The sequence below is a fragment of the Centroberyx affinis genome, unplaced genomic scaffold (genome assembly GCF_046629955.1).
Source record: "Centroberyx affinis isolate AG114_WGS23_722 - 3 ecotype Tasmania unplaced genomic scaffold, CSIRO-AGI_Caff_v1 ptg002885l_1, whole genome shotgun sequence".
Lineage (NCBI taxonomy): Eukaryota > Metazoa > Chordata > Actinopteri > Beryciformes > Berycidae > Centroberyx > Centroberyx affinis.
The window spans coordinates 55106-79988 of record NW_027281014.1 but is presented as its reverse complement, the minus strand read 5'-3'; the positions used below and the strand labels follow the sequence as shown (position 1 = coordinate 79988).

The window sequence follows — 24883 nt, the reverse complement described above, 5'->3', positions numbered from 1 at the left end:
TCTAATGGTCCTGTGAAAATTTATATACTTCACAAATATCGCAGCAAAACACAGCAGCTACACACTCAGCACGACAAGATCTCTTTAAACTCACCACTGAGTACCGATACACTGTAAATCCCTATACAGTAGGAATATTACAGGACTATTATAAGGCTTTTGTGTTGGGGTTTGGAAAGCGCCATTTTTATTGTCATGTTAAAATACCAGAAGCAAATTCTGCATCATCATGGAGCTCTGTTTGCTTCTGCGTCTGTAATGTCAAGCAGGCCAGTGACTGAACACTCACTACAATTAGTACTGTACTGAACTAATGCAATAATTCAGTGTTATACTCATCTTGGTCTATAGAGGGAGGTGTTGCTCCAGCGTCGGCCTCTGCATGTCTGAGTCCACTCTGGGTTTATGCTGCTTTCAAGTACTCCTCGTTAGCTCCTACTTCCGAGTTAATGAGTCGTAAATAAAGTACAATTTAGCAGGCATTCACGTTCCTTTGGTCAGAAACAAAATAAACTCTGTGACAAAAGTAGTTTTTTTTTTTTTGTTCATTTAAGAAATCAAGCGGCACAGAGCTACTTTGTGCTGCAATGGAAAAGTGAAGAGAAGAAAAAGTCTATCAGGCATATAATTGATGTTTAGATTAATTGATTGGCCAAGTTAAAGAGTAAAAATCTAAATGGATTCAGTAATACTAAATATTTACTTAGAATGCCAAATAATAACATATACAATTCATCTCTTTTACCATCAGTTGTTGCTACGGCTTCCATGCTCTTTGCTCCCTAAACATCTCATCTCATTAACTCGGGTATCATAGAAAATTCATACTTTCCTAGTCCTATTTACCACGGTACAGCTGTGCTCAACTCATAATGTCAATATTTCCGAAGGCACTCGAAGGCAGCATTACTCTTCCATGTAAAAGGCAAAGGTCACTGTTGAGGGGGCATTGTTAGACTGTCAACAGCTGGACAGTTTGCAGCAGAAATCTCCATTGTGGCTCATGTGCCAAGTTCCATTCTGAGCTGTGTTCTTTTTCAGGGTGACTGGGTTCATTCATGCACAGAGAGATTTGCAAATCATAAAAAAAGTGAAAATGCATCCTCACAATACCCTTATGATAAACACTCCAATATATAGAAATGTTGTCGAGTGTCCACCTGGGGCAGTGGTTTTCTTCTCCCTTAAAGAAGCGGGCTTGCACAAATTTAGGATCAGCTGGGAAAATGTGGGTGAGGAAAGTGAGAAAATTTCAGCCGATGTGCCCCTGAGCAAGGCACTGGAACAACCAGTTGCTCTAACAGTACAAGACTGTGGTTTTCCATGGATAAATAAAGGTTAGAACTTTAACTAAAGCACTGGCAAGTCGTGGATAAATTTTCCACCCCACGATATCCACCAGCTGTACCGCAAAATAATTGTGCAGGCATTGTGAGCTGTGGTTTTGGAGAGTGGGAAACGTTTGGGAGTGAATATACAGCTTTAAACAAAGCGTTGCTCCTTATCTGTCTGAGCCTGCAGGAAACTTGGCGAGCATTGTGTTGTAAGGTCTCTGCTTCCTGTTTGCCGTTGTTCCTCACTCTCTCGTTCTCTTCTCCCTTTCTCTCCCCCTTTTTCCCACCACCTGCAGTGTGAGTGATAGGGAGTTTATTCCCCATGGTAGGAAGGCAACATCTGGTCGCCCCCCCCCCACCCCCCCACATCAGGTTACCAGCTCCCATGCCACACTTCTGACAGCTGTGAGTCACAATGCTGTTCCTTAACCCAAGGTAAATGTCAAACACAGGAAGCAGGCTTTTAATATCTCTATTTTCAAAGAGCCTTTTCTGTAACAGCCACTTTTACCATCTCAGACGAACCAGTCAGCTGCTCTTTTACGTTACAAATGCAAATACAAACTAAATGCAAATATGACTGCATACCTTAACTTGTGCAGCAGATGTCAGCAGTGCACTAATGACTTAAACAGTGGCTCAGGGTCTAGTTAGTCCATCCAGGATGCATATCTGCCATTGTAAACATGTTTTGTTTAGGCGTTCTCACGCTCTCGGCGAAGCGTGACCATTAGTTTTTAACTGCTTTGCATGACTAGACATGCAGAAATGTATCCTGACACAGATTTGTGGATGTAATCTGCTTAGTAAGGGTGTCTCAATGCGTGCAGCTTAGGTCGCCCGCATAGCAGAGCCCCCAAACAGCACACTTAGCATAAAAATACACAGCACTCTTAACTGTCTTCATAACCTTGGCTGTGACTGTCTGACCCCTTTGGATTTATGTGCAGTGTACTGTGAAGATATTCTGTACCTGACACAAATACTGTAAGATTGGTCAGCTCGAATCCCTCCCCCAGTCTCCCTGAACCTACTCTCTGTTTGTTGCAGAGTAAAAACAGTAACTGACTCAATTTCCTGTCCCATGTTAAATCTGACAACAATAGAGAAATCTGTCAGATAGGTGTTAGAAGATTATGCCACTCCCTAAGCCAGAGATCAGCATGGCATAGACAGGGCAGAAAACAAGTGGCTGACGCAGAGATGAAGTGATAAACAAGCCATTTGCATAAGATTTCCTGCATAATGTCTCTTTAAGCAGAGATTCACCCGCATGCCTAGGCTCTTAAGTGGTGAGGATTAGGGGAGAATGGATGCTTCCATCACATGAGATCTATGGGATCCCCCCTATAATGGAACCCCTCTCCCTTTCTAGGCAAAAAGCCTTCTTATTCCCTAGGTGTGATTCGGGGGTGGAGCTGGGACTCTGTAATACGCTGTAGATATGAAATAACATCTCTGTGATGTTGTTGTTTGAACCCCAATGACAGAGGTCCTGACCTCTGTTGAATTTGAAACGCACCATACTGTAATACATGATACAAGAATCAACTTTTAACCTTGTGTTCTTTCACAAATCACCTTTATTGGCTCCAACCGAGCATATAATCAAATTTCAACACACCTACCTATGCCGCTTTCTGGCCAATGCATCACTACATATAGCCAAAACAATTACAGTTTCTATTTTCCACACCACATAACCGAATGTTTGCAGGTTATACCACTACATATGACAATATAATGTAAAATGGCCAACTGAAAATGACAAAATGTAACCCAAAACAATGACATTTTACCCGCATGCCATGTATCCCTCCAGTTTTATAGAGACAGGATATAGTCCCTTCCCAGGTCAACTGGAATTCTGGCACCTTATGGTCACTGCACCAAGTGATTCATGGGAATTCAGACCTCAGTGGACCCCCCAACCCCCCCAACCCCTCCCTTCCATCCACCCATCCCACTCCCGTCGCTCACATTCTTGACTTGTCGCCAGTTATTGCAGGAGAGCATGAAGTACATCTGCAAATATACATTGTAGTCACGTGAATCCGGATATATTGTCCTGTCCGGATCAGTTTTTTGCTGTTAATCTGAATCAGTTTCATAACCAGTATTATATCATTTGTATCTGCACCAGCTTATGGTAAGTCGGCCTGTCCCAGTTTCTAAGTAAAGCCCAAGTGTTTTTGGGCTCGGCTTTCTCAGCCAGCGTACATCCCCATCAATTCAGTTACTCCTGCTCCATTAAACCCTGGCAGGGGGTCAAGAGCAGCAGGGCTAATCCCCCTTTACCCTCCAGAGAGCATCACAGGGGGTCTGTCCCCCGTCCCGCACACAATATAGCTCTGCTCCCAAACTGTCAAACAATTATCCTTCAATAGATCTGCCTGTTGATTGACCATGGGAGGATATATGTAAATTGATGAATGGATTGATTTAACCCATTTTTAGAATATGCACAGTATTATCCAGTATTGTCCTCATCTGGTGTATAAGAATAGGTTTTCAGGCCTATTGGATTTCTTGTTTACAGTAATGCTTCATGTTAAGGAATCAGTCAAGAGCAGCTAATTAGACATCAGGTATTTACAGAACAATACACTAAACTACATTAGTCACTGTATGTTGGAGATTGACGAGTCCAACCAGTGATGAATTGGTCAATAAAAAGGTGGGTAAACTTTGACCTCCAGTCACTGGTCATCGTAAGGCAAACAACAACCATTACAAATGAAAATCAAATATATTTTCAGAAAAGCATCAATACATGTTTTTTTCCTTGAAAGACTCGGTACTTACTCCTAATTTATACCATTAATAAAACATAGGGCAAACTGAGCACTACATCCCTGAGTGTAACTAGTGATTTTTCCTCAAGCATCAAAACTACAAGGTAGATTTTCATTTTAAATGATAGACCAACTGCATGAAAAATACATTTTAAATCTTTCCCTCAGAAGTTACCAAAGTCATGACGATTCCCTTTTATGACAAAACCACATGGGACCAGGACTTTTCACAACATCAGACTGCTTGGTGAACCGATGTGTTACAGGGAACTGATAACAATATCAACGGGACTCTCACCCTTTGGCCTTTGAAGCATTTGTGTTTTATCCTTATGTAGTTGCAATTGGCTCCACATCAGTCCGCACAGCAGCATATGATCTTTCAAAGCACGATTAGAATCTATATAAACAGGAAAACTATGCTGCAATTGGCTGATTGCTCTCATAACTAGAGAACATGATCCTTTCAAAGGGATAAAGCTCTCCAAACAAACAGAAAGCATCATTTCTTGCCTAACTCATTTCAAGAAACATGTTTATGTTGGTAAACACTCCAAAGCAAGGGGGATTCTGAGCTCCTGCAGGGTCATGGTGATGAGATTGCGGATTTATAAATTGCTAAATTGGCTCTTGTCTAAATGCATCAAATTGGTGCATTTCCATTGAATGTGTGTAGCTAGATTTTAATATGTGCAACGAGAAGTTAAAGGGGAGGAAATGGGCAGGAGATTAAAGCAGTTCATGATAAACTGTATCAACTGAACATTAAAGAGCACTCTGCAGAGAATCAAATGAATATTTGAAAGAACGAATGAAATGAGATTTCTAGATTGTACGCAGATCTTGCTGGGGCATCTCAAAGCCAGTGTTGAATGAACAAAATGAACCAACATTGCTGTTTGACCTGAAAGTCAAAGATAGGGCCGGATCAAAGCTCCTCACTTTGAAAGCCCTTATCACTAAGCACACAGATTGTTGATGCTCCAAAAAAAAAAACAGTAAAAAAATCTGGCATTATAATGCTATTCAGATAACGCTAAAGCCTCGTATTCAAAAGTAAAGGCCTTTTATAATCAATTGAATGTAAGCATTTTAACAAGGTGTTATCAAGTTGAACAAGGTGCATTTCCTAATGCTTGCTGTTTACAATCAAATCAACTGCATAACTGTCAGAGGTTTGAACTTTAACGTCACAACATCCATCTTTGCTGATATTAATAGAAATAGAAAATGTACCAGCTCATATAACAAGTATGAATGAAACCGTACGCAGAATATGGAATAAAGAATAGCATCCTTATTTTTTCCGTGCTGTAAGAAGAGAGGCACATGGGCTCTATCACAATGACTCTGCATCTACCTTATTGTGTGCTGCAGGAGTTCTACAGTGAAACGGCATTGATATCCAACCTCTGTGAGTCTGTGGGAAACAGAGCTGCCTTTCCTGTTCTTTGAGAGAAAACGTTCTTGAGAAAAATGGCAGGAAACCTCCAGGGCCTTTTGATACAGGCTAAGAAAGTGACTCAGAGTACTTGAGTACACAAGAGCTTAATGTCAGGGCCATCTTTATCATACCAATGATCTCCTGGAGGAAATCTCCACGAAAGTCAAACAGTAGCTAAGAAAGTCACACAAGCATCCATAATAATTTATTACATTAAGGTTAAAAATGTCTTGTTTTTATTATTTAGATGCCCCTGTCCCTTTTGTTCTAATAAAATAACTCCTGCAGGCTAATAAGTCAGATACACTACACCAAATGTGGTTGTTTAGGGTAGAGACGATGTTGATATAGGATATAGCATCCTAACAGTCATGTATGTACATCTACTGTGTTGCTCCCACTTTGCTTGTCTTGCAGTGCCTCCTATTCTCATACAGCCAGCACCTGCCAACAGGGGGAGCTGGAGTCCCATCCCTTAACTTCACCACTCCCACTGCCCACATTTGACTGTCATCTACTTCTCAAACCAGCTCTGCTGTGGTTCTGAGGAAAAAATAGTTGTGCAATGCTTCTTTCTGTTTCGACAACCAACATTGTTCAATGCTGATGACAGAGCAAGATAACGTCATTCACCAAGTGAGCAGAGCATATGGTCAAGACAGCTTTACTGTGTTGCGCCACCGGCTCAGTGGCACGGGCTGCTGTGCAAACACAAGTGTGTTGTGTTTACCAATACACAGACCTCTCCCTCTCTTCAGAGAGTTTGATTACTACACATTGAATTGATACCCTCAGCGTCTCCCATCCCTCCCTTCCTAAGAGTGGGAGTTAAAGAGGAAATGTCCTTGGTCCACTGTTCCCTTACAGTTTGAATTTAAAATATAGCTATCACAAATACATAAAAACACAGTTGTTTGTAATTAAGGTTGTAGTTGAAGTAGTAGTTGTAGTTATAGGATTAGATATATCAGCTATTAGTATTAGTAGTAGCACTAGTAGCAGTAGTTGTAGTTGTGGCTGATTTGCAAAATGGAACAGAAAAAATAAATGGAAACAGACTAATATTATTGCAATCTATTGTGCATTATGTGTGAAACTATATTCTGTACTGTATGTTGTTTAATGTTTTATTAATTTCCTTTATACCAGTCATTTGTTAAAGAAGGAATAGACCTACAGAACATTCAGCAATAAGATGTACTGTGTGTAATATGTGTGAAATATTCTGCATTGTGCCATTGTGTTATATTCTGGGTACACTTTAACAGCAATCTGCTTCATTTCCCACACAATTTAAACAATTAACATTTTTATAGACATTAATGTTATTGCAGTATATGTTTTATATTTGACATTGAATCACTATAGTGTCTTTGAGCATTTACAATACAGAGCCTTCAGCAGTGTTCTGTCATGGTGCAACAGTTAGCCATAATACTACAGTGACGCACACACAAACAGGAGCAACCTACAGCCTGCCAGTGTCATTTGCAGTTCTGAATGAAACATTTCAACAGCATTTTAAAATACTTCATTTTTGGATTAGCTTTATGTCACTCTGTACCTCAGTGAAAAGCATTTTGAGACTCCTTCCAACCCAACAGCATGGAGGGTCCTGGATGGAGGGAAAACAGTTTCTTGACTGAGGTAAGAACAGTCACTTTGCTGAATAAACATGACAGTGCCTTCACTGAGGTTGTAACCAAATGTCCCTCTCTGCAGAAACAACGTGTAAAGAGGTTCCTGGCTGCGAAGCGTGGCCGTCTACCTCAAGAAAACATCAAAGAGCTAGGGAAATGGATCAGGAAGGAGACCGTCTTTGTCAATACGTAAGTAAGAAAAAACTTTGATGGAAGATAAAGTATGGAGAGACTGCAGATTCTCTAGGCAGACAGTAACACATTTGAAAATGTGAACTGTGACACATTTCATTTCCACATGTAGGTGCATTGGAATGACTGACAGCAAACTATTGGACACCCTCCAACCACTTGACTTGGTAAGCATAGTAAACACCTACCTATATAGACTTATGCTGCTTATCAATGAAAAGAGAGTGAGTGTTAAAGCTCTGTGTTCTACACAGGCATGGCACCATAAACGGCTTTTGACCCTCCGAAAAATATCAGTGGAGCTTCAAATGGATATTGAAAAGGAGCACTTCAAACGCCCCCTTAACAGAAAGGTATAACTATTTTTTCTTGTGAAACCATAAATAACAATGACTATTGCTGTATATTGATGGTTGTGTAACTTGTGAATCCTTTTTTTTATTTTTTTATTTTATTTTTTTAACCTAAAGACAACTGCTGACAGTCTGAAGCCCAAACCAGCAAAGAAGTCAGTGTCCCCCAGGGCGTCAATGGTCCAGGAAGCTGCTGTCATGGCAACACTTGATGGTGTCTTTGAACATTTCATTCCATCACCTGCTGACAGAGAAAAACTGGGAACCAAGGTCAAACCACTGATGGAGAAGCTATTGACCCTTCTCAGTTACTTCCTGTGGGTTTACATCACTACGGAGGAGGACAACATGCTCAATGTCAGTCTTATGACAGAGACGTGTCGCTGATTGTGGAGAGAACAGCAAAAGAAGTTGATGCAATCCTGAGAAAAAACAAATCTACGGAACCTTTGGAGGATGACTGGTTCAGGAAACTTATTGTGAACGTAGCAGCCACAGAAATCTCAGGATACCTTCTGGATGAGCATCTTAACGGGCCAAAGAAGGCGCAGAAAATCCGACTGAATGACTTGGTCTCAGGCAAAGCAGACCAGGAAGCTGATGCACAGCTTTCTACCTCTCCACCTCTGGATACTCTTGTCACCACAAATATGCTGTTTCATAAGAATTCAGCATATTTCAAAAAGGAGGATGTCTGCAAATTGGCTCCTGAGCTTTCTATTACGCTGGCTGCCCTAGCAATCCCAGAAGCCATTGCAAGACCTCTGAGTTCTGCTCCAGTAGACACTCTTGCCACCCACTCTGGAGCTGTAAAGGAGGACTCTGTGTCTTCCAGACTCAGTGTGTTGGATTCAGACGTTTCCTCTAAACAGGCCATCAAAGTAGAACAAGAAGCCCCTCTACAGCTTCCCACCTCTGCTGCCCTGGCAACTGTCATGACAATAATGACTTTAAATGAATACTCCACACATTTCATTGGTGACTTCTACACACTGGCTTTGGAGGCTGGCTCTAAGTTGTCCATCACAACATTCCAGGAAGCCATCTCAAAACTCCTCAGCTTTGCTCCTGTGGACTCTCTGGCCTTCATCAGAGCAAAGACAGGAAAGAAGAATTCCAACTCTTGCAAAGCTGTTGTAAGAAAGGTGGCTGCAAAGTTTGCTACTAAACTGGATGTCAGAGCCGGCCTAGATGCCACTGCAAAACTCACCTACACTCCTTCAGATATTTGTATCTCCACAAATGTAGAACAAAAGTGGCTTCTTCAGCTTCAAGGTATAAGATGACCATAGTGATTGACATGCATTCTGCCAAAGTGGAGCAGGATCACATTGGACCACACCCTCCCACCTCTGCACCTGTGGATCCTCTTGTCTCCACACCTGCTATGAAAGCAGTCCTTGGTGAGGGTGTAGAAACTGCTCTTAAGGAGGGAGGAATCTGGAGCTCCTGAAGCTGTGGCCACACTGGGTGAGTTACAGATATTGTTGATGTGAATTACACAAACCATTTGATATATTTTCAAACAGACAAAAGTAAGTAATAGCCTATATAGAAGAACAATGATGCTGTTAAATGTGACAAAGGTAAAACGAGAGAAGATCTGAATAGAGAACCATAAAAACTAGAAAATATATCGCTGCTATTATTCTTTTTCTTTTGTTTTTCCAATACAGATGGAACCAAGCCCAAAAAGACCAAGAAGAAGGGAAAGTTCAAGGCATTTTTCAAGCGTCTCCGAAAGGCACTGACATGTTCCATCAGGACCTCAGAGGCCGATCCTTGAGTTCACCATGATCCCTTTATCAAGCAAATAAAGGAAAACAGGCATATGCAACTGTGAATTTCATTTCTACTGCTCATACAATATCACTTACTTACTAAACAAGTAGGATCATGATGTTACTTATCAGCTGATCATTTTCATCAGGCAACATGGGTTGAATTCATGCTCTGATACAGTACACCGTAGAATGTGTCCAATTTCAAGATACTGATAGGGTTTCAAGTTAAAACAGATATTAAGTTCACTCATGAAGGGATGATCTCACTAAGGTCTTTCACCTCAGGGCCCGACACCCCTGGGCCAGGCCTGGGCGGCTGTGGAGGGCTTGAGTGTAAATGAAATTAGGGAAATTAAATTAAGAGCAGTGAAAGTGCCATTCCTCAGGGGCGGGCCAGACTAATGAAGCAGGACACAGCTCTTTGGCCGGGGCTGTAATTGGGTCAGGCCTGGTTCAGTCACCAGTCCTGGTCCAAACAGATTGGATTAAAGATCCAGTGGTCGTGAGTTACGTTCTGTTTGGATGAGAAGAAGCAATAGTTACATCACCCACCAACAATGATGGATGCATGAAAAAATGGGCTATATCACTGTGCAATGATGAACAAGTCTGATCAGGGTTTTTTCTCTGCTGTGACGTTAAATTAGGCAAACAAGTTCACATATCACAGTGTAATTAAAGTAATTTTGGTTTTGAGTTTGCAAGAAATGTGCTTCCACATGTTTTACTCTAAACCAAAAGCCAAGACAAATTGAGTCTTTTGATATAACTGTTCAGAATACTGCTCTCTCAGTATAACATCAACCATATGGAACATTAGTTTAATTTTCTATTTGGTTGATTGATAGAGGGCTGAAAGAAGGCTTGTGGTTTACTGCCAAATCATTAGCCATTGTTTGCGCTCTATTAGTGGACAATCTTCCTTCTGTGGTGCGGTGGCCTTTATGACCGCATAGCTCTCATGTCCAGTGGCAGGAGCCCAGAGTGGGGTGAGCTGATCCTTAGCAGACAGAGCTGACCTTGGGGCACGGCCCAGTACAGGGAGGCCGGGGCTCTAAAGTGGAAGGACTCCATTAGCGGCCCAATCACTTTCTCCTTAACGCACTTCCAGGGTGACCTTCAGTCCTCCACTGACCACTCCAAGGTCAAGGGTCAGGGTTCAGCCTGGGTGCAAATTAGCATGCAGGTGGAGGATGGATCAGTGGGAGTAATGTTTTTGGAATGTGTGTCCACTATTCTGAGCAGTGATAGGCCAAGCACACATCCTGAGGACATGACCTCAGTCTCCACTTCTCAGCATTGTGTATGTTCCACATAATCAATGTGCATTCTGTTCAGAGGATAATGGCTGGCATCTTTTCCTAGAGAGCAAGTGACCTCAGGAAGGGCAATAATGTTGATGATTAGGTTTCTGAAGTGCATATGAAACACCATGATATGTCAATATATAGTCTACATGTATTGCTAATTTTCTTTTATATCAATAGAATAATCTGCCTGCTTTGATTTTATATTTTATATCCACAGTGGTAATAGAAAGGTCAGAGATACGGACATGGCTTGCACTCATCTTTGTGACCAAGCATTTTCTAACTTGGTGACCCCAGGGTCACATATTCACTCTGTTCCTCTCCAAGGAGCCCTAACAGAGCTTAGTGAGGGGCATTTATTGATTGGCTGACCTTTATTGTTAGTTCTTATGAGAGACTGACAGCTTACTAAATCATAGTGCTCTAATATAGTGCTTATTAGCTGTCATTTCAAATATACGTCCTGAGTTGTTTCATTGTTTTGAAAAATAACTAGAGAAAGAAAGAAGTAAAGGCTTACTTCAGCCCTCATAAGCACATTATCAGATGTGCCTGTACCTCCTGGAGAAATGTATAATCTACTTTGACATTTTCGGCTGATAACAGCCTTGACAGAGCAGCAGCTGTTTGCGGCAGCTGCAGCTTCCTCATACAGTGTGAATCAGATAATATTGATCTTGAATTATCAGGCTTCATATTGTTCTTCAGCATTTAATGCACTACTTACAATACTTATCTTCAGATTAAACTGGTTTGTCTCCAGCAATGCGGGTTCACAGGATGAGCCCTGACATTTTTGGTGTCCTAAGATGAGATGAAATTTACTGACAGGAATTAGGTCATTGCTGCAAATCCTAGGTGAGACTTTTCTGTTAATGTAGGTAGGTGGAGTCTTTACCTTGCGTGGGATCTTCACAACAAATGATAATATACGTACGTACATAGTGTAGAAAACAAATTAAATACAGGGTGTGACTTGGAAGGCGATGAGTCAGCTAATATACTTTGAATTATCATCAGCTGTTATGAGTCAGTTACTGTATATTACATTGTTTTGTAAGAATGGAAAAAAACCTTGTGGTTGAGTGTTGGTGACAGCGCTGTGAGCTTGACGTGTTTTTAGTAGTCAGAGTGCTGATTGATGGAAGTTGGAAATATTTCAACTTCTGGCAAAACTGTCACTCTTCATACGTGTTTCAATTGTCATTTAACAACAGCTACAACTTCCTCCTACATCAGTTGAGCACTAACAGTACCTTAGTTACGTAATGAGGGATCACATGTAAAGATTCAGCCCGTATCAGAAGTGCTCTTTAGACTTGACTTTCTGTCTATCTCTACACTACATGTACATGTGCACAGCTGTTGGACTGCATGCTTCCTCGCACTGTTTCATGGCTCAAACCTTTGACCCAGTTTTCATCTGTTTTCTAGGAATGTGGAGCAGTGTGCCGCAGAAGTGTGCAGCTTATAATGTATGTGTGTTTATCCTGGGCTGAAAGCACTTCTTTTTTGGTCTGGTATGTGGCACGTGCACATGTTTTTGCAACGTGAGCAAAACTCAGACAGGGAGAGAAATCCAATCTGCCCCTCCACCTCCCTGCTCCTGTAACACCCCTCACCCCTATATGCCCCGTCTTCACTTCTCAACTAGGTGCAGAGAGACTTCCAGGAAAGGAATCTACTGGCTCTGAAGGCATGGTTTGTGTTTTTCTTCTATGGCTGACTTGGTGTACTCTAACAGATACCTCCACAGCGGTCTGTTTTTACAGACTGCTGTGTGTGACATATAGCATTTCCACTCAACCTTGGCATATACTCTGAACAAAAGATTTCTGCTGACAAGTGTACTTACTTTACAAACACCTTACTTTGACCTGTTATATACCTGTATAATACACAACATTCATGACTGAGTGTTTCGAGTTTATGCCTACCATATGTCAGAGATCCACCAAACTTCCATATTTAAAATATATTTAAAGTACAAAACAACATATGCACAGTATTACAGCTACCCAAAAGATGTGTTTCTGTAATGAAAAACCTCTGAAGGCGTGTTGACCTGTAGTTCACAGTTTTATGAGGAAAAGCCCCCATTTCCTACAAGCCAGAGATCACAGCTGTGCATTGCCTGGCCATGTGACTTGGGAGCATGAGTCAAAGGAGCATGTACAGTATGTGATTGGGCACTCATCCAGAAAAATATACGTGACATGTTAAAACTCACAAGGCCTTGGGGAGGTATGTGAAAGCCTATGGGCTTTACCCAAGGCCCAGCCCTTCAGCAAAACAACAGTCTCTGTTATAAATACAGTAACAACATTTATCTGTATGTGTCATAATTATCTAAATACCTCTGTCACATATCTGTTAAATCAATGATGCACATAGCTATCCTGTTTTTTTTTTTTTATTAAAATAGATTTAAAAAAAAAATGTATACAGTATATTTACAAATAGGTTTTGACATCCTTTTACAACAAAGGTTTAAAAGATCATGGTATATGAAAGGAAAAGTAATCCCATAGTGTACATTGGAAAAAAAAAAGATGAGAAGAAAAAAATTCACATGCTTCTTGTATATAGTTTATAGTCGACTGTGTGTGACCTACATATTTTATACTAGGATTTACTGTGAGAAGCACAGAATTCCTCAGACTGCCTAATCTGGTCAAGCATTCCCTTCAACATGTATATCGAGTCTTACTTTCCTTTTCACCAAGTATGAAAACATCCCAACAACAAGATACACCCATTGACACACAACAGGATTACATGAAACAACATAACTGTATTGCTATCTTAAACCTTTTTTATGATATGGAGTGCTTTCGTTTAGTTCCCAGGAGTAAGGATCACTGGTCTGGGGGAAGGATCAACCTTGAGTTCACAGAACAAGGCCAAGGCGGCCGCCTCGATGGAGAAGAGGTGCTCGTCCTGCACCTCGGGGCACGACAGCCTCATGAACTCTGCCAGGCGGAGCAGGTACTCGAGGTTGTGGCCCGTGTTGCCCCTGCAGGTGGTGATCTGGGCGGCGATCTCGGCGTCCGAGGCGGGGCCGAGGTAGATGGGGTTGTCAGAGGTAGCGATGTAGGCGAGGGCCGGCAGCTGGCCCTGGCCCTGGCCCTTCTCTCTGGGGATGAAGTCCACCGTCTCCGTGATGTAACCGCCCAGCACGGCCTCTCTCATGTTCAGGTACTGCAGGGAATCTTCGATCTGGGACTCCGTCACCTCGTAGGCCACACCCCAGGTGCAGGCCTGCAGGGGGAACAGGTGGAGGGAAGACAGTGAGCATACTAAATGTCAAAGGCACAGCACAACTAAATATCACATATCCAGTGCAACATATAAGTAATTAATTGAGAAATAGATAAATGTGAACACCACTGAATTTCAGTTTTGTTATTATAAACATGCCCAGAGCCTCACCCAGTTTCACCTGTATTAGTGAACATACACTGTTGTCTCCTATTGTAGAGTTTGTCCCATCCCTTAATCAAGAATTTAGAAAATGTGACTGTGACAGTTATTAGGATGAATATCTGAGGAATATCTGAGGATATATCTGGACACGAAATCAGCTTGGGAAGTGAAACCATCACCATAAAATGAAGGTCACTTGGATGTAATCCAAGGAGTGTAAGCCACCCAGTTTACCCACAATTTTAGCCTGACATGACTCTTTATGACCTAGATTCACAGCATTAATCATAAGTAGAATCAAGCTGATGTAAACGATACAAGGACAGGCTCTTTTTAAGACAAAAAAAAAATCACACATCAGTGTTTTTCTGAAAATATAGAAAATAGATTTTTCTTCATATTGGTGGTTGTTTGCCTTATGATGATCAACAACTGGTTTACCCAGCTTTTTATTTTCCACTACATCACTGGTTAGACTTAGAATCGTTCAGGCAAACATTATATCAGACTATAAAATAAGTCTCCACATTAGAAGACTGGCACTCCAACTTATAGGTTTGGGACGGTTGTTCTTGTTCGCAAATGGTTACTGGGTTAATACTTACTGTCTTACTGGGTTAAGACATACTATATGCGATATGTATTTATTTTCCTTTGTACATAATAATAGACAGTAGAAGAATATTACACATATGGAAGAGAATGCAATTGTCCAGGAGAGGTAAAAAAAAACAACCCAAAATGGGCTTATAAGAGAACTTCCCTAAATAGATAATACATAAAACCGTAGCCCACAAGACTACTGGTACTTCAAAACAAGGACACTCTTACCTCATGATCCTCCACTAGTGTCACCACTCTGCCTGGCTGTGGGGAGAAAGGACAGACAGACTGTCAGTATGAGGACATGACAGATCATCACATCACACAAGCACACCAAGCATTTTTACACTCATAAATATCATCATAGAGCTATCAGATCACATGTTTTGAATGATTTGTAGGACAATCCAATAACTTTAGTAAGTCACAAAGCTTCAGAAGTAAGTACACAACTCACCCTCTCTTTGTCCCCTCGATAAAAATCATCTCCATGCCAGAAGCGTCTTTTATATCCTTTAATGTAGCCGATTTTGCTCCTCTTGTATTCGAAATCAGGTTTCCAGACTAAGGAGCCATAGCCAAAAATCCACATACTCTTCTTCTCTTCTATAATGCCGTGAGGTTTCATTGCGATGACTTGGCTGGGCTTTAAGAAAGTGACTTGAGTTTTTATTTGAACTTATATCTATCAAGAAGTAGCTGCCGTCCGATGTTGCCTCTTCTATGCATTCCGATGCATCAGACTGCCATTATTATAATTACAAATGGCTAATAATATCCACGGCTTTGTAGGAAGACGACAATCTGCTATACCAAATCCTAACGGGGTGTTGTCGAAAGCGTAGTGTCTATTATTGTGCCCGGTATCATCAAGATATCATTAAAATGTGTAGATGTGTCAGTTTCTCTGCTGTATCGTCCTGAAGTACAAACACGTGTATTTGTTGTTCAGAGCTCGTCAGAACAAAACGGTCCCGACCAATGAAATCACAGAAGGGGCGGGCTTAGCTAAACGAACAAGCCAATCAGGATCGTTGTAGGAGTAAAACCAAGAGGCCTATTCCACGAAGCAGGATTCTGACTAACTGAACTGGGCAGACTACTAAACTCCTGGTGGAAAAAAACGTAGGCAAACCTTAAGATATTTAATCGTTTTGAGAATGTTGTAATGGCTTGAAGGAATTCTTTCTTTCTTTCTGTCTTTCTTTCTTTCTTTCTTGCTCAACAACTGTAACTCTTCAGGTGACTGCATTAGCAAACATCAGACATTAAGTTCCAGTGCAACAAAATTACAACAACAAAAAGTAGTGACATCAAAAGACTCCTCTTAACAGTAACCTACACATTTTACAAAACCGAGGAATATTTTATCTTCACACATCATTTTGAATTTTCACATCATGGTCAAAGGCATGTACTGTATATCACTACTATGTTATTCCTTAGCCACCTATCTATTTTTAGTCTGGGAGCACCTATTGTATCCTTGAGTGTCAAATAGTCAGTGATGGCAGCAGCTAATCAGATTACCTATAAATAGAGGTATTTAGCTGGGAGTGTTACTTCTAGGTTGTCTTAAGCTCATTACGTGTCTGTGTCCTGCCTGGGTTTGTTTCTGGGACCTAATGAACTTGTGCCCAGGCTGGTCATTGATGAATGACTGCTTGAGCTGATTTGCCCTCTGCCTAGTTCTATAAGCCAGTATAATATTGATATGTCCCTTATATGGCATGATCTCATAACCAATGTATGGATATTTTGTGAGCTACATACTGTATGTTGTGGAAGTGGAAAAACACAGGGCTTACTGCCCCCAAGTGTTAGTTAAAGACATTGCTCCACTCTTTGAGACATCAAGCACCTTCTACAGTCTTCAACCTGCTGCTTTTCATTTTAGGCAGATGCATGAGAAGACATAAGGGAAGAATAAGGGAACATTCACCTCTATGGGTGCTGGGGAAATAGTTTATGTTGTATGTATTGCACACAAACAGGAGTTCAGAGCAGTAAAAATGCATTCTAGTGGGAGGGCGGTGATGAGAAGGCAATTTGAAAAATGACATAAGTTGAAGGAAGTGCAAGAGGTGTTATGGGTAACAACGTAATTTGCTGTGGTGTCAGTTGGGCGTTGTGTGTGCAGCTTCAGAGCTGGAGACTTGGCAGAGGCCGGGCTCCGGGGGCCCTGTTCGCTCTGCTCACGCTCCAGCAGTGAAAGGGCATATGCTGATTTTCTCATTGACACAGCCACAAGCATCTGCTTAGTTTTGTTAAGTACCTCAGTCTAACCCCTCCCTTTCAGTTTTCAAGCTTGGTCTCTAAGCTTACCACTGGCAGAGGCATGAGAGGTGACTCTGATAGAACATACTGTATGATGCATCATATCTAGGCTTGTCCTTTGTTCCTCAGAGCCTTGATGTGACAGTTAACAGGTTCATTTATACAGTAGTTGGGTAAAAAGACCACGAGAATTCTTTATTTTCACATACAGATTTTTTAAATATATATCTTTTTGTCTGAGCAAGTCCTTACATTGCTGCCAATTACAATACTGTCCACTGAATGATTGCTAGCACATTGATTTCACATCACATTGACACATGCCTGTCATGGACATACACATGGAATCGTTAGAAATGCTACAAGGCCAAACATTATCTAGACAATGAAGCCACTTCCACACCAGGTGACACAAATAAAGATTCTAGATGATTCCAACATTTAGGCAAATCAGGATCTCTATTTGACCACGTACACTCAACCATTGAAGACCAACAAACAAACAGTGTACCAGATATGTATTCATTGTTACTTTTTCTTCTTAAAAAAAAAAAAAGAAAGAAACACCAACAACATTTTAAAAATAAATTCAACTTTTTGGGGCATCAACTTAAAAACAAATGTACATTTCATACTTCTAATCTTAACATATAAATATACATTATATACAAAATAATCTTATAAAACATAGAAAGAAAAAGATCAGTGCTTCATATTCTTAAATTACTAATGAAAGACTAATCTTACAAAATAACATTATTGGTTCAGTAATTTCAATTGAAGGCGTCCTTGGTACGATAGTCACTTCATGTATTTCTTTGTCTTTATTTATGGGTGATCTTGCATAAGGTAAAATGAGGCCTTATCTTGAGTTTCCCTGGCGCTGTAGCATATTGCATCAATTGATTTTTTTATGTTACCTCCATTTTGTTGTGCAAAGAAATCAAGATAAGGCGGGGCACAATGTTGTTCTTAAACCCATACATAAGGCTTTGTGATCTGGGCTGCATACATTCTTTATCAAAAGGATTAGATTTACAAAACTGACATGCCTCAAATATTCTTCAAAAATGAACCGTTTTCAGTAGTTTTTTGTCACTCTTCTATTTAGCACAATGCTCATTTTTGCTTGCATAGCGCATAGCCAGGCCACTGAAAATGGAAATGGCTGGCTCCTTCCACAGGCTTGTTGGCAGTAAGTTGATTTGTTGATTGCTGATTATCGCAATAAGGTGGAGAGGAGTACATCAAGATAGTCCTCTTCTACTAATCAACACGCAGGCATAAACATCTACGCCCGCTGCCCTTGGATGAACTTGGACGGACCAGACAAGGGTCTGAATCGAAAACATCAGAGGCGCGTCCGTAAGTCAGATTTGCTCATTATTTCCCACAACAGTCTTTTCAGTCTTTACATTCTAACAAAAATTAGTAGCTTGAGTTCTATTGCATTCAAAGAGCGCACAGGCTCCATCCAGTTATCAAGTTTTCAAGAGCAGCAAGTTGCATTTAAATAAATCCCAGTCTCTCTACACTTGTAAACAGTCCAGAAGACATCCAATGTTCAGAATGACTAATATCTTCCATTTATTATACCTGCGAGAGAGAAGAGAGAACAAATCAGTGACCATCTCAGCAGCTCGGAAATTAAAGTAAAAACAAATTGTCTGTTGCTGATTAATTGATGATATATGCAAGGCCATGCTCAGAAGAAACGGGAAAACAGTTTAAATATGAAAAAAGCTCACCTCAGTTGCTATGACGCATTCATTTTTCTCCTCTGCTATTACAAACACAGACTGGTACACTGAATCTCTGGAAGAACATATCGTTGATATTCTACACTCCGGCCTTTCACTGTGAAGTAAAGAGAGTTTGTGTCAATTATTAAGCACAGCACCAATGTTATCTTACACCGACATGAAGGATTTGATGTTCCAATCTTTGCAGTACTGAATGATGAGATGTTGATGGACCAAATACTTTTTGTAGAGCTTCCGTTTATCTACGCAATATAAATGCCACACCTTACTACAGCTGTTCATTTCAATCCTTTCATGTGCACTCACCTGTACATTCTACTCAATGGCATTTTGTCTTCTATTGTCTTTTCACAGTTTTCATCTTTGCCCAAAAGGGACAGTTCACCCTTGTACCCCTTGGAGGTTTTGTAGTCCAGGTGGTAGTGGTTGATGTGTTTGTGGTTGGACTTTTCCCTGGGACAGTCCACCTCCAAATCTATCTTTTTATTGGTGTTCTTGAGCTCTAGAGTGGAGATGAGGTTCTCCTTCTGAAAGTCGGCCTTGGAGAGGTTGTTCATGGTCTCCGAGTCCCGCTCCCTGTCCCGCTGCTTCTTGACGTGGCGTACGACCACCGCCACCATGCAGAGAAGCACTAGAAGAGCCACCAGGCCTACGCCCAGGCTGATGGCCGCCCAGCTCAGCCTGTCACTGGACACCCAGCCTATGTTGGGGCTGGGGGTAATGGCTGAAGGCACGTCGTAGGACTGGCACTGGGGGCTGCTGTAATGGGCGGGGCAGACGCAGGTCGGCTGGCCTTTGGCTCCGGCGGTGCAGGTCCCTCCGTTCAGGCAGGGCTGAGAGGCACAGCGGTCTGTGGGCTTGTCACAGTTGTGGCCCGTGTAGCCTGGCGGGCAGGTGCAGGTGTAGTCGTTGATGCGGTCTATGCAGGTGGAGCCGTTGGCGCAGGGGTTCATGGCACACTCGTTGATGTTGATCTCGCAGCGCAGCCCCGTGAAGCCCGAGCGACAGCTGCAGAGTCGGAGGTTACCATGGATCACACAGTGTCCACCTGTGCAAAACAAAGCAGCATTGTCCCTCACTCTCTGTAATCACTCACATTATTATTTCATGTATAGATGTACAGAAAGAATAGATTATTTTTGATGCAGAGAGAATATGCTGTATTACCATTGGTGCATTGCAGTGAGGTACATTTATCGACTTTCTTCTCACAGTTGAGTCCAGTGTAGCCCGCTGGACACTCGCACATGTAGCTACGCCCATTATCCCTCTCTCTGCACTTTCCCTTGTGGAAGCAGGGTGTATCTGCGCAGGTCAGCATCCTGTGCTCACAGTGTGTCCCTTCAAACCCCTGTGGGCATGCACACCTATAGCCGCTCTCAGTGTCCTGCAGGCAAAGACATAAAGTTTATCAACAAGCTCCCTGTCAGATTTGCTTATGGCACCACATTCATAACTGCCCCCTACGCACCCCCTTCATCCTCAGTTTGAATTCTATTTACAGTAGAGAGTCTGTGAACTGGGTCATCCAGCGACTCGACAATCGGTAGCATCCTCCTGGACTAGCAGATAGACTGAGGCAAAAACAAAAACAGGAAAGCCTGTGTTGTGGGAAAGGAGAGAGAGAGACTTCCGGACTCACCAGGCAGCGGCCTCCGTTCCGACAGGGCTGGCTGTCACACTCCCTGACCTCTGAGTCGCAGTTGACCCCTGTGAAGCCTGGCAGGCAGGTGCAAGTGTAGCTGCCCTGGCCCGTGTTCATACATGTGGCCCCGTTAGCGCAGGGTCTGTGGTGGGTGCAGTAGTTCAGATCTGCAAACAAATGTGTGTGGAAAGATTACAAGTAGAACATCTCCAAAAATAACTTTTGCCTCTTGTCTTTATATTCTACTGAGGATCACACCTCATCAACCGTTTGTTGAGGTTGTCATGTTAGCCTGAGGCAGCACTGTTTTATTTACTACCCATACCATAGCCATTGACCCCTAACCACAATTCAGTTTCATTCTTTTGCTCTTTTTTTCCCTTGCAGCTTTGAAAAAGAAAGCAGATGCGAGGTAGGGACTGACCTTGGTCACAGAACAGGCCTCCCCAGCCTTCCTTGCAGGTGCACTCCCACGGCCCCTCGCAGGTGCCGTGTTTACAGGACGGGTGGCATTTACACACATCACAAAAGAGGCCCTGCCAGCCCTCTCTGCATCTGTCTCACACACAAACAGTACACAATAACTGTGGGCTCATACACAAACATTAACGTCACACTGTTATTATACTCACACTGAAATTCTGACTCACTGTAGAATACTATACTGTAGAATATTATGTATAGTTTATAGTTTTGCTGTGATATTTGTATAGAATCCTACTAAAATCTATTATATATTATATCTACTAAATGAAGAATAACATTGTTGATAGTTAATCTGTTCTATTTGTTATTGTTCTGTAGTGAATGCAAATTTTTTTGTCAATTTCTGCTTTGGCAATGTATGGAATCACTGACAATGAAGCACCAATGAATTGAATTATTTATGAATAGGTAAACATACAGCCAAATAAGTGAATACTCACTTGCACTCTCCAGGTAATGTGCAATTTCCATTCCTTTCACTGCACCCCTCAAGACAGAGTGCTGTAAAACAAAAAAAAAGAAGAGACAATTTTACGACTTACTTAAAGCTCAAGACCTAATAAGCTTCTAATGTGGCATTTATAACAAGCTCCTAATTTGGCATTTATCACCTTTAAATGCTTTTCTTCTCGAAATAAAACCTGTTACCTGGCCATTTCAATGAGAAACCATAATTTGCTGCGCCTGTTCTGCACTGTATGTGACATTGATTTTGCATGGTTATAAGACTAGTGTTAAACGGCTGGTTAGTGCGGAGCAGATGCTTGTTCTCAAAAAGCGGGACAGCTGCCCCATTGTTATCGGTGGGCAGTTCGAGCCCCGTTTGCAGCTGCTGCCCTCCCGGTTCAACAATAGAGCTCGCAATTTAGTGGCGCGTGGCGGACGATAATGCCGCGATTAACCCCGGCGCGTGCTGCTGGGCGACCACCGCCCTGGATTAGGCAACCCGCACGCGCCTAGAGGGAAAGTGCACCAAGTAGGCCTATCTCTGTTTAAATGTTGTGTAGATAGATCCGGTAAATAGTTCCTCAATTGTGATTGGCTGAGTCACATTCGAAGCAGTTGTAAAATACCTGAGAAACTCACACCTGTGATCACATAACAGTTATGTTTTAATGAGCCAGCCGAAAATCACTATTCATACCAGGATGTAGGCCTATGCTATATATGTGTCGCTTTGCAACCTAGTTTTTTGGCTCATGTTCAAGAACTATATTGCTTATATCGCGGAAGAATCACATTATTGTTAGAATACAGTTATCACTGATTAAGAATAAAATACATTAGTTCTTACTTTTTATACAATAGTATTAAATGGTATCCCTCCACAAGAGGCTAACGCATCTTAGCTGCCACTGTAAAGGAGGGCCTCTTATCTTACTTCTTAAGTTCACTCATGCCTAAATCATTGCATCCTTGACGATTACTATGACATCTGAGCACCAATGTAGACAATATAACAGCAAACCCTGGCCTGAAATCTGACTTGTGACCTTTATCAAAAACAAAGAAAAGTGCCCATATGGTGTCTTTACTCTGATTGCTTACGTTCTTGGCAGTATTCTCCCTTCCATCCTGGTAGACAGGCTATTTGCCCGTCAGGCTTGCAGGTGTAGTGGCCAAAATGGTCGTCTCTTGGAGCGCATATTTTGGAACAAGTGTCCCCGTAGTAATTTTCATTGCAGATGAACCGGTATGAGTACCTTAGCTCCGTCTGCGTCCCGGTCTGCACATCCTGGGACCACTCATGCCCTATTCCCAACTGTCTTTGGATGGCAAAAGAACTAATCAAGAATTCAGGGTTGGTGGTATCTGTGAAGAACAGGGCATGGCATATAAAGTTAGGCCTACAGTAAAGCAGACACATTTTGTAAGTATCAGGTGACCACAGCCTATGATGTAGTGCATGTAATTGTGTTTTGACAGTCTAACAACTATTCTTTCAGTGATTCAAATAACAATAGGCGTACAGTATATTGAAATTTCCTTTTCCTTTTTGTCAGCAACACATGTAGCCATTATTCCCCTATTATGAAGGACCTAACAAAAAAGGTGTAAAATACAGGAAAAGGCGGTCATAGGATTTTTTGGCAAGGGTTTCATATTCTCACTTGAGCCTCTACACTTTCCCACGCCAAAAATAAACCAAGGGAAGTGCAATTGTGTTGGAGAGATGCGATTGTATAAAATGTCCTGTGACTCACAGCGCGTGCTAACAAACACGAATCCATAATGCTGAAAACGCCAAATGCATTTGCTAACATGTATTAATAAGTGGATGTTATTAATGAATTGTGTCATGCGTAATAAGTCATAGGCTACACGACATGTCTCCCTCTAGCGGCGGACAGACAGCGCAGCTCCTCACCTCCAGGTAGATCCGATGCAGGACAATGCCAGGCTTCAATAACTAATGAGAAAGCACCCTGTGGGGACGAATGGGGAAAAAACGTCACCACAAAAAACAAAAATGAACTTGATATGTCTACATTATACTTGGCTCTATTGGCAGAAAATAGTGATTGTTAAAAAAAACAAAAAAAAACATTTTTGGGGTTAACTGAAAGTGTCCCAAGTTGTCCCCAGCAAAATGAGGAATAGTTTAATTTCACTATAATTCAGAATAAATTGTCCCAATTAGAGAATGTAGGAGAATGAGTGCTGTAATCATAGGTTACACTCTCACCAGTTATCTCCCCACAGTGTTGACAGTGAGTTACATAAATATTAATGACATAAATTCATCCTATGCAGTAAGCAGCAGTTTGATAGGAGGATAAGGTATTTTACGAAAAAACATGCTTTTCTGAAAATCTGTGATTTTTTTTGGGTCATTTTGTTGGTTTTGATGCCTTATGATGGTCACCGATTGGATGTCAGATAGTTTATCCACTTCTTTTCTTCACTTCAATTCAATGCTAAATAAATAAAAGTCGCGGTCCGGACAGCAGGACAGGTGCTCTTACCGGCCAGGTGAAGTTGAGCGGCAGACGCAGCCTGCCGTCCTGCTGGATGCTGAAGGAGTTGGTGCCCAGAACAGGTGTGGTGCCTCTGCCAAATAAAAAGTTCCCAGGAGACCCCACCGTCTGGTAGTTCTTCAAGCAAACCCTGAAAAAAGTCCTGCAGCCTGCAGTCCTGCCGCAACTAAGTCCATTTGCCAGCAAACCTCTAGTATTCTCAAACTGATGGAGATCTACCTCGAACACACCTGATCCCAGAACCTAAAAGGATACAAACAGTGAGCACACAAAATAATGCAACATTTTTTTTCTAGAATAGTCTTGTACTGTATTGCAAAGATAAAAAAAAATACCTGAGTAAGTAATGTTATAATGATTGCGAGGATAGAGGTGAACCAAACGGCCATTCTTTAGAGTTTGATGTGCGTATCCTTTGAAAATCAAGTTGTCCTCCCGCAAAACGCTCCTATTCCAAGTGGTGGTGAAAATGGAGTGCTTATAATAAAGTGGTGATAATAAATATAATCCTTCTTCAAAAGCCTGTAGGGACAAGATCCAGCTCCACGATCCGTATCCAGAAGAAGTTGGAAAAGCCCGAGTTATCCAGTGCTAGAGGTTAGACAAATACCAGTAACGTCAATATCCACAAATTAGTCATTCTTCTGTCTTTCTGTTGCCCATCCATCGTGCCGGTCAGATGTTTGTGTTTGGTGTGCTGATGCGAGTCTTGTGCTGCCAACAGTGATGCGCACATGTGGTGCATCAGCGCATACTGACTCTTAATGAAGGATGTTTGACGTCCCTCCCAGTTTATATACGGGAGTGGAGTGTCATTAGAGACACTGCCAGTCAATAAACCCGCCCACTTTCC

General features: G+C 41.7%; 2 protein-coding genes across 2 annotated transcripts in view; both read right to left on the bottom strand.

The window, feature by feature from the left end:
- Window positions 1-13298: 13298 nt before the first annotated feature.
- On the bottom strand, window positions 13299-15777 carry LOC139658385 (glutathione-specific gamma-glutamylcyclotransferase 1-like). Its single transcript, XM_071536510.1, has 3 exons — window positions 15339-15777; window positions 15110-15145; window positions 13299-14113 (listed from the first exon to the last, which is right to left on the bottom strand). Exons 1-3 carry the CDS (start codon window positions 15507-15509, stop codon window positions 13691-13693), a joined length of 630 nt encoding a protein of 209 aa, XP_071392611.1. The 5' UTR covers window positions 15510-15777; the 3' UTR covers window positions 13299-13690.
- Window positions 15778-17344: 1567 nt separating this feature from the next.
- The window catches only part of LOC139658375 (delta-like protein 4), a 35980-nt gene continuing 28441 nt past the window's right edge, over window positions 17345-24883 (bottom strand). The window contains exons 10-19 of the mRNA XM_071536493.1: window positions 24019-24273; window positions 23421-23478; window positions 22601-22864; window positions 21493-21553; window positions 20991-21121; window positions 20564-20733; window positions 20089-20308; window positions 19228-19969; window positions 18907-19015; window positions 17345-18754 (exon numbers count right to left, since the gene is read on the bottom strand). Of these exons, the coding sequence (XP_071392594.1) occupies window positions 18749-18754; window positions 18907-19015; window positions 19228-19969; window positions 20089-20308; window positions 20564-20733; window positions 20991-21121; window positions 21493-21553; window positions 22601-22864; window positions 23421-23478; window positions 24019-24273 (2016 nt within the window). The 3' untranslated portion in view covers window positions 17345-18748. The remainder of the gene's footprint in view (window positions 18755-18906; window positions 19016-19227; window positions 19970-20088; window positions 20309-20563; window positions 20734-20990; window positions 21122-21492; window positions 21554-22600; window positions 22865-23420; window positions 23479-24018; window positions 24274-24883) is intronic.

Excerpts from the sequence above, each read along its gene's own strand:
- LOC139658385 (XM_071536510.1), bottom strand. The coding sequence starts at position 15,509 with ATGAAACCTCACGGCATTATAGAAGAGAAGAAGAGTATGTGGATTTTT. Across the intron at positions 15,146-15,338 it reads ATCGAGGGGACAAAGAGAGG|CCAGGCAGAGTGGTGACACT; the intron begins GTGAGTTGTGTA and ends TTCTCCCCACAG. Across the intron at positions 14,114-15,109 it reads CACTAGTGGAGGATCATGAG|GCCTGCACCTGGGGTGTGGC; the intron begins GTAAGAGTGTCC and ends TTCCCCCTGCAG.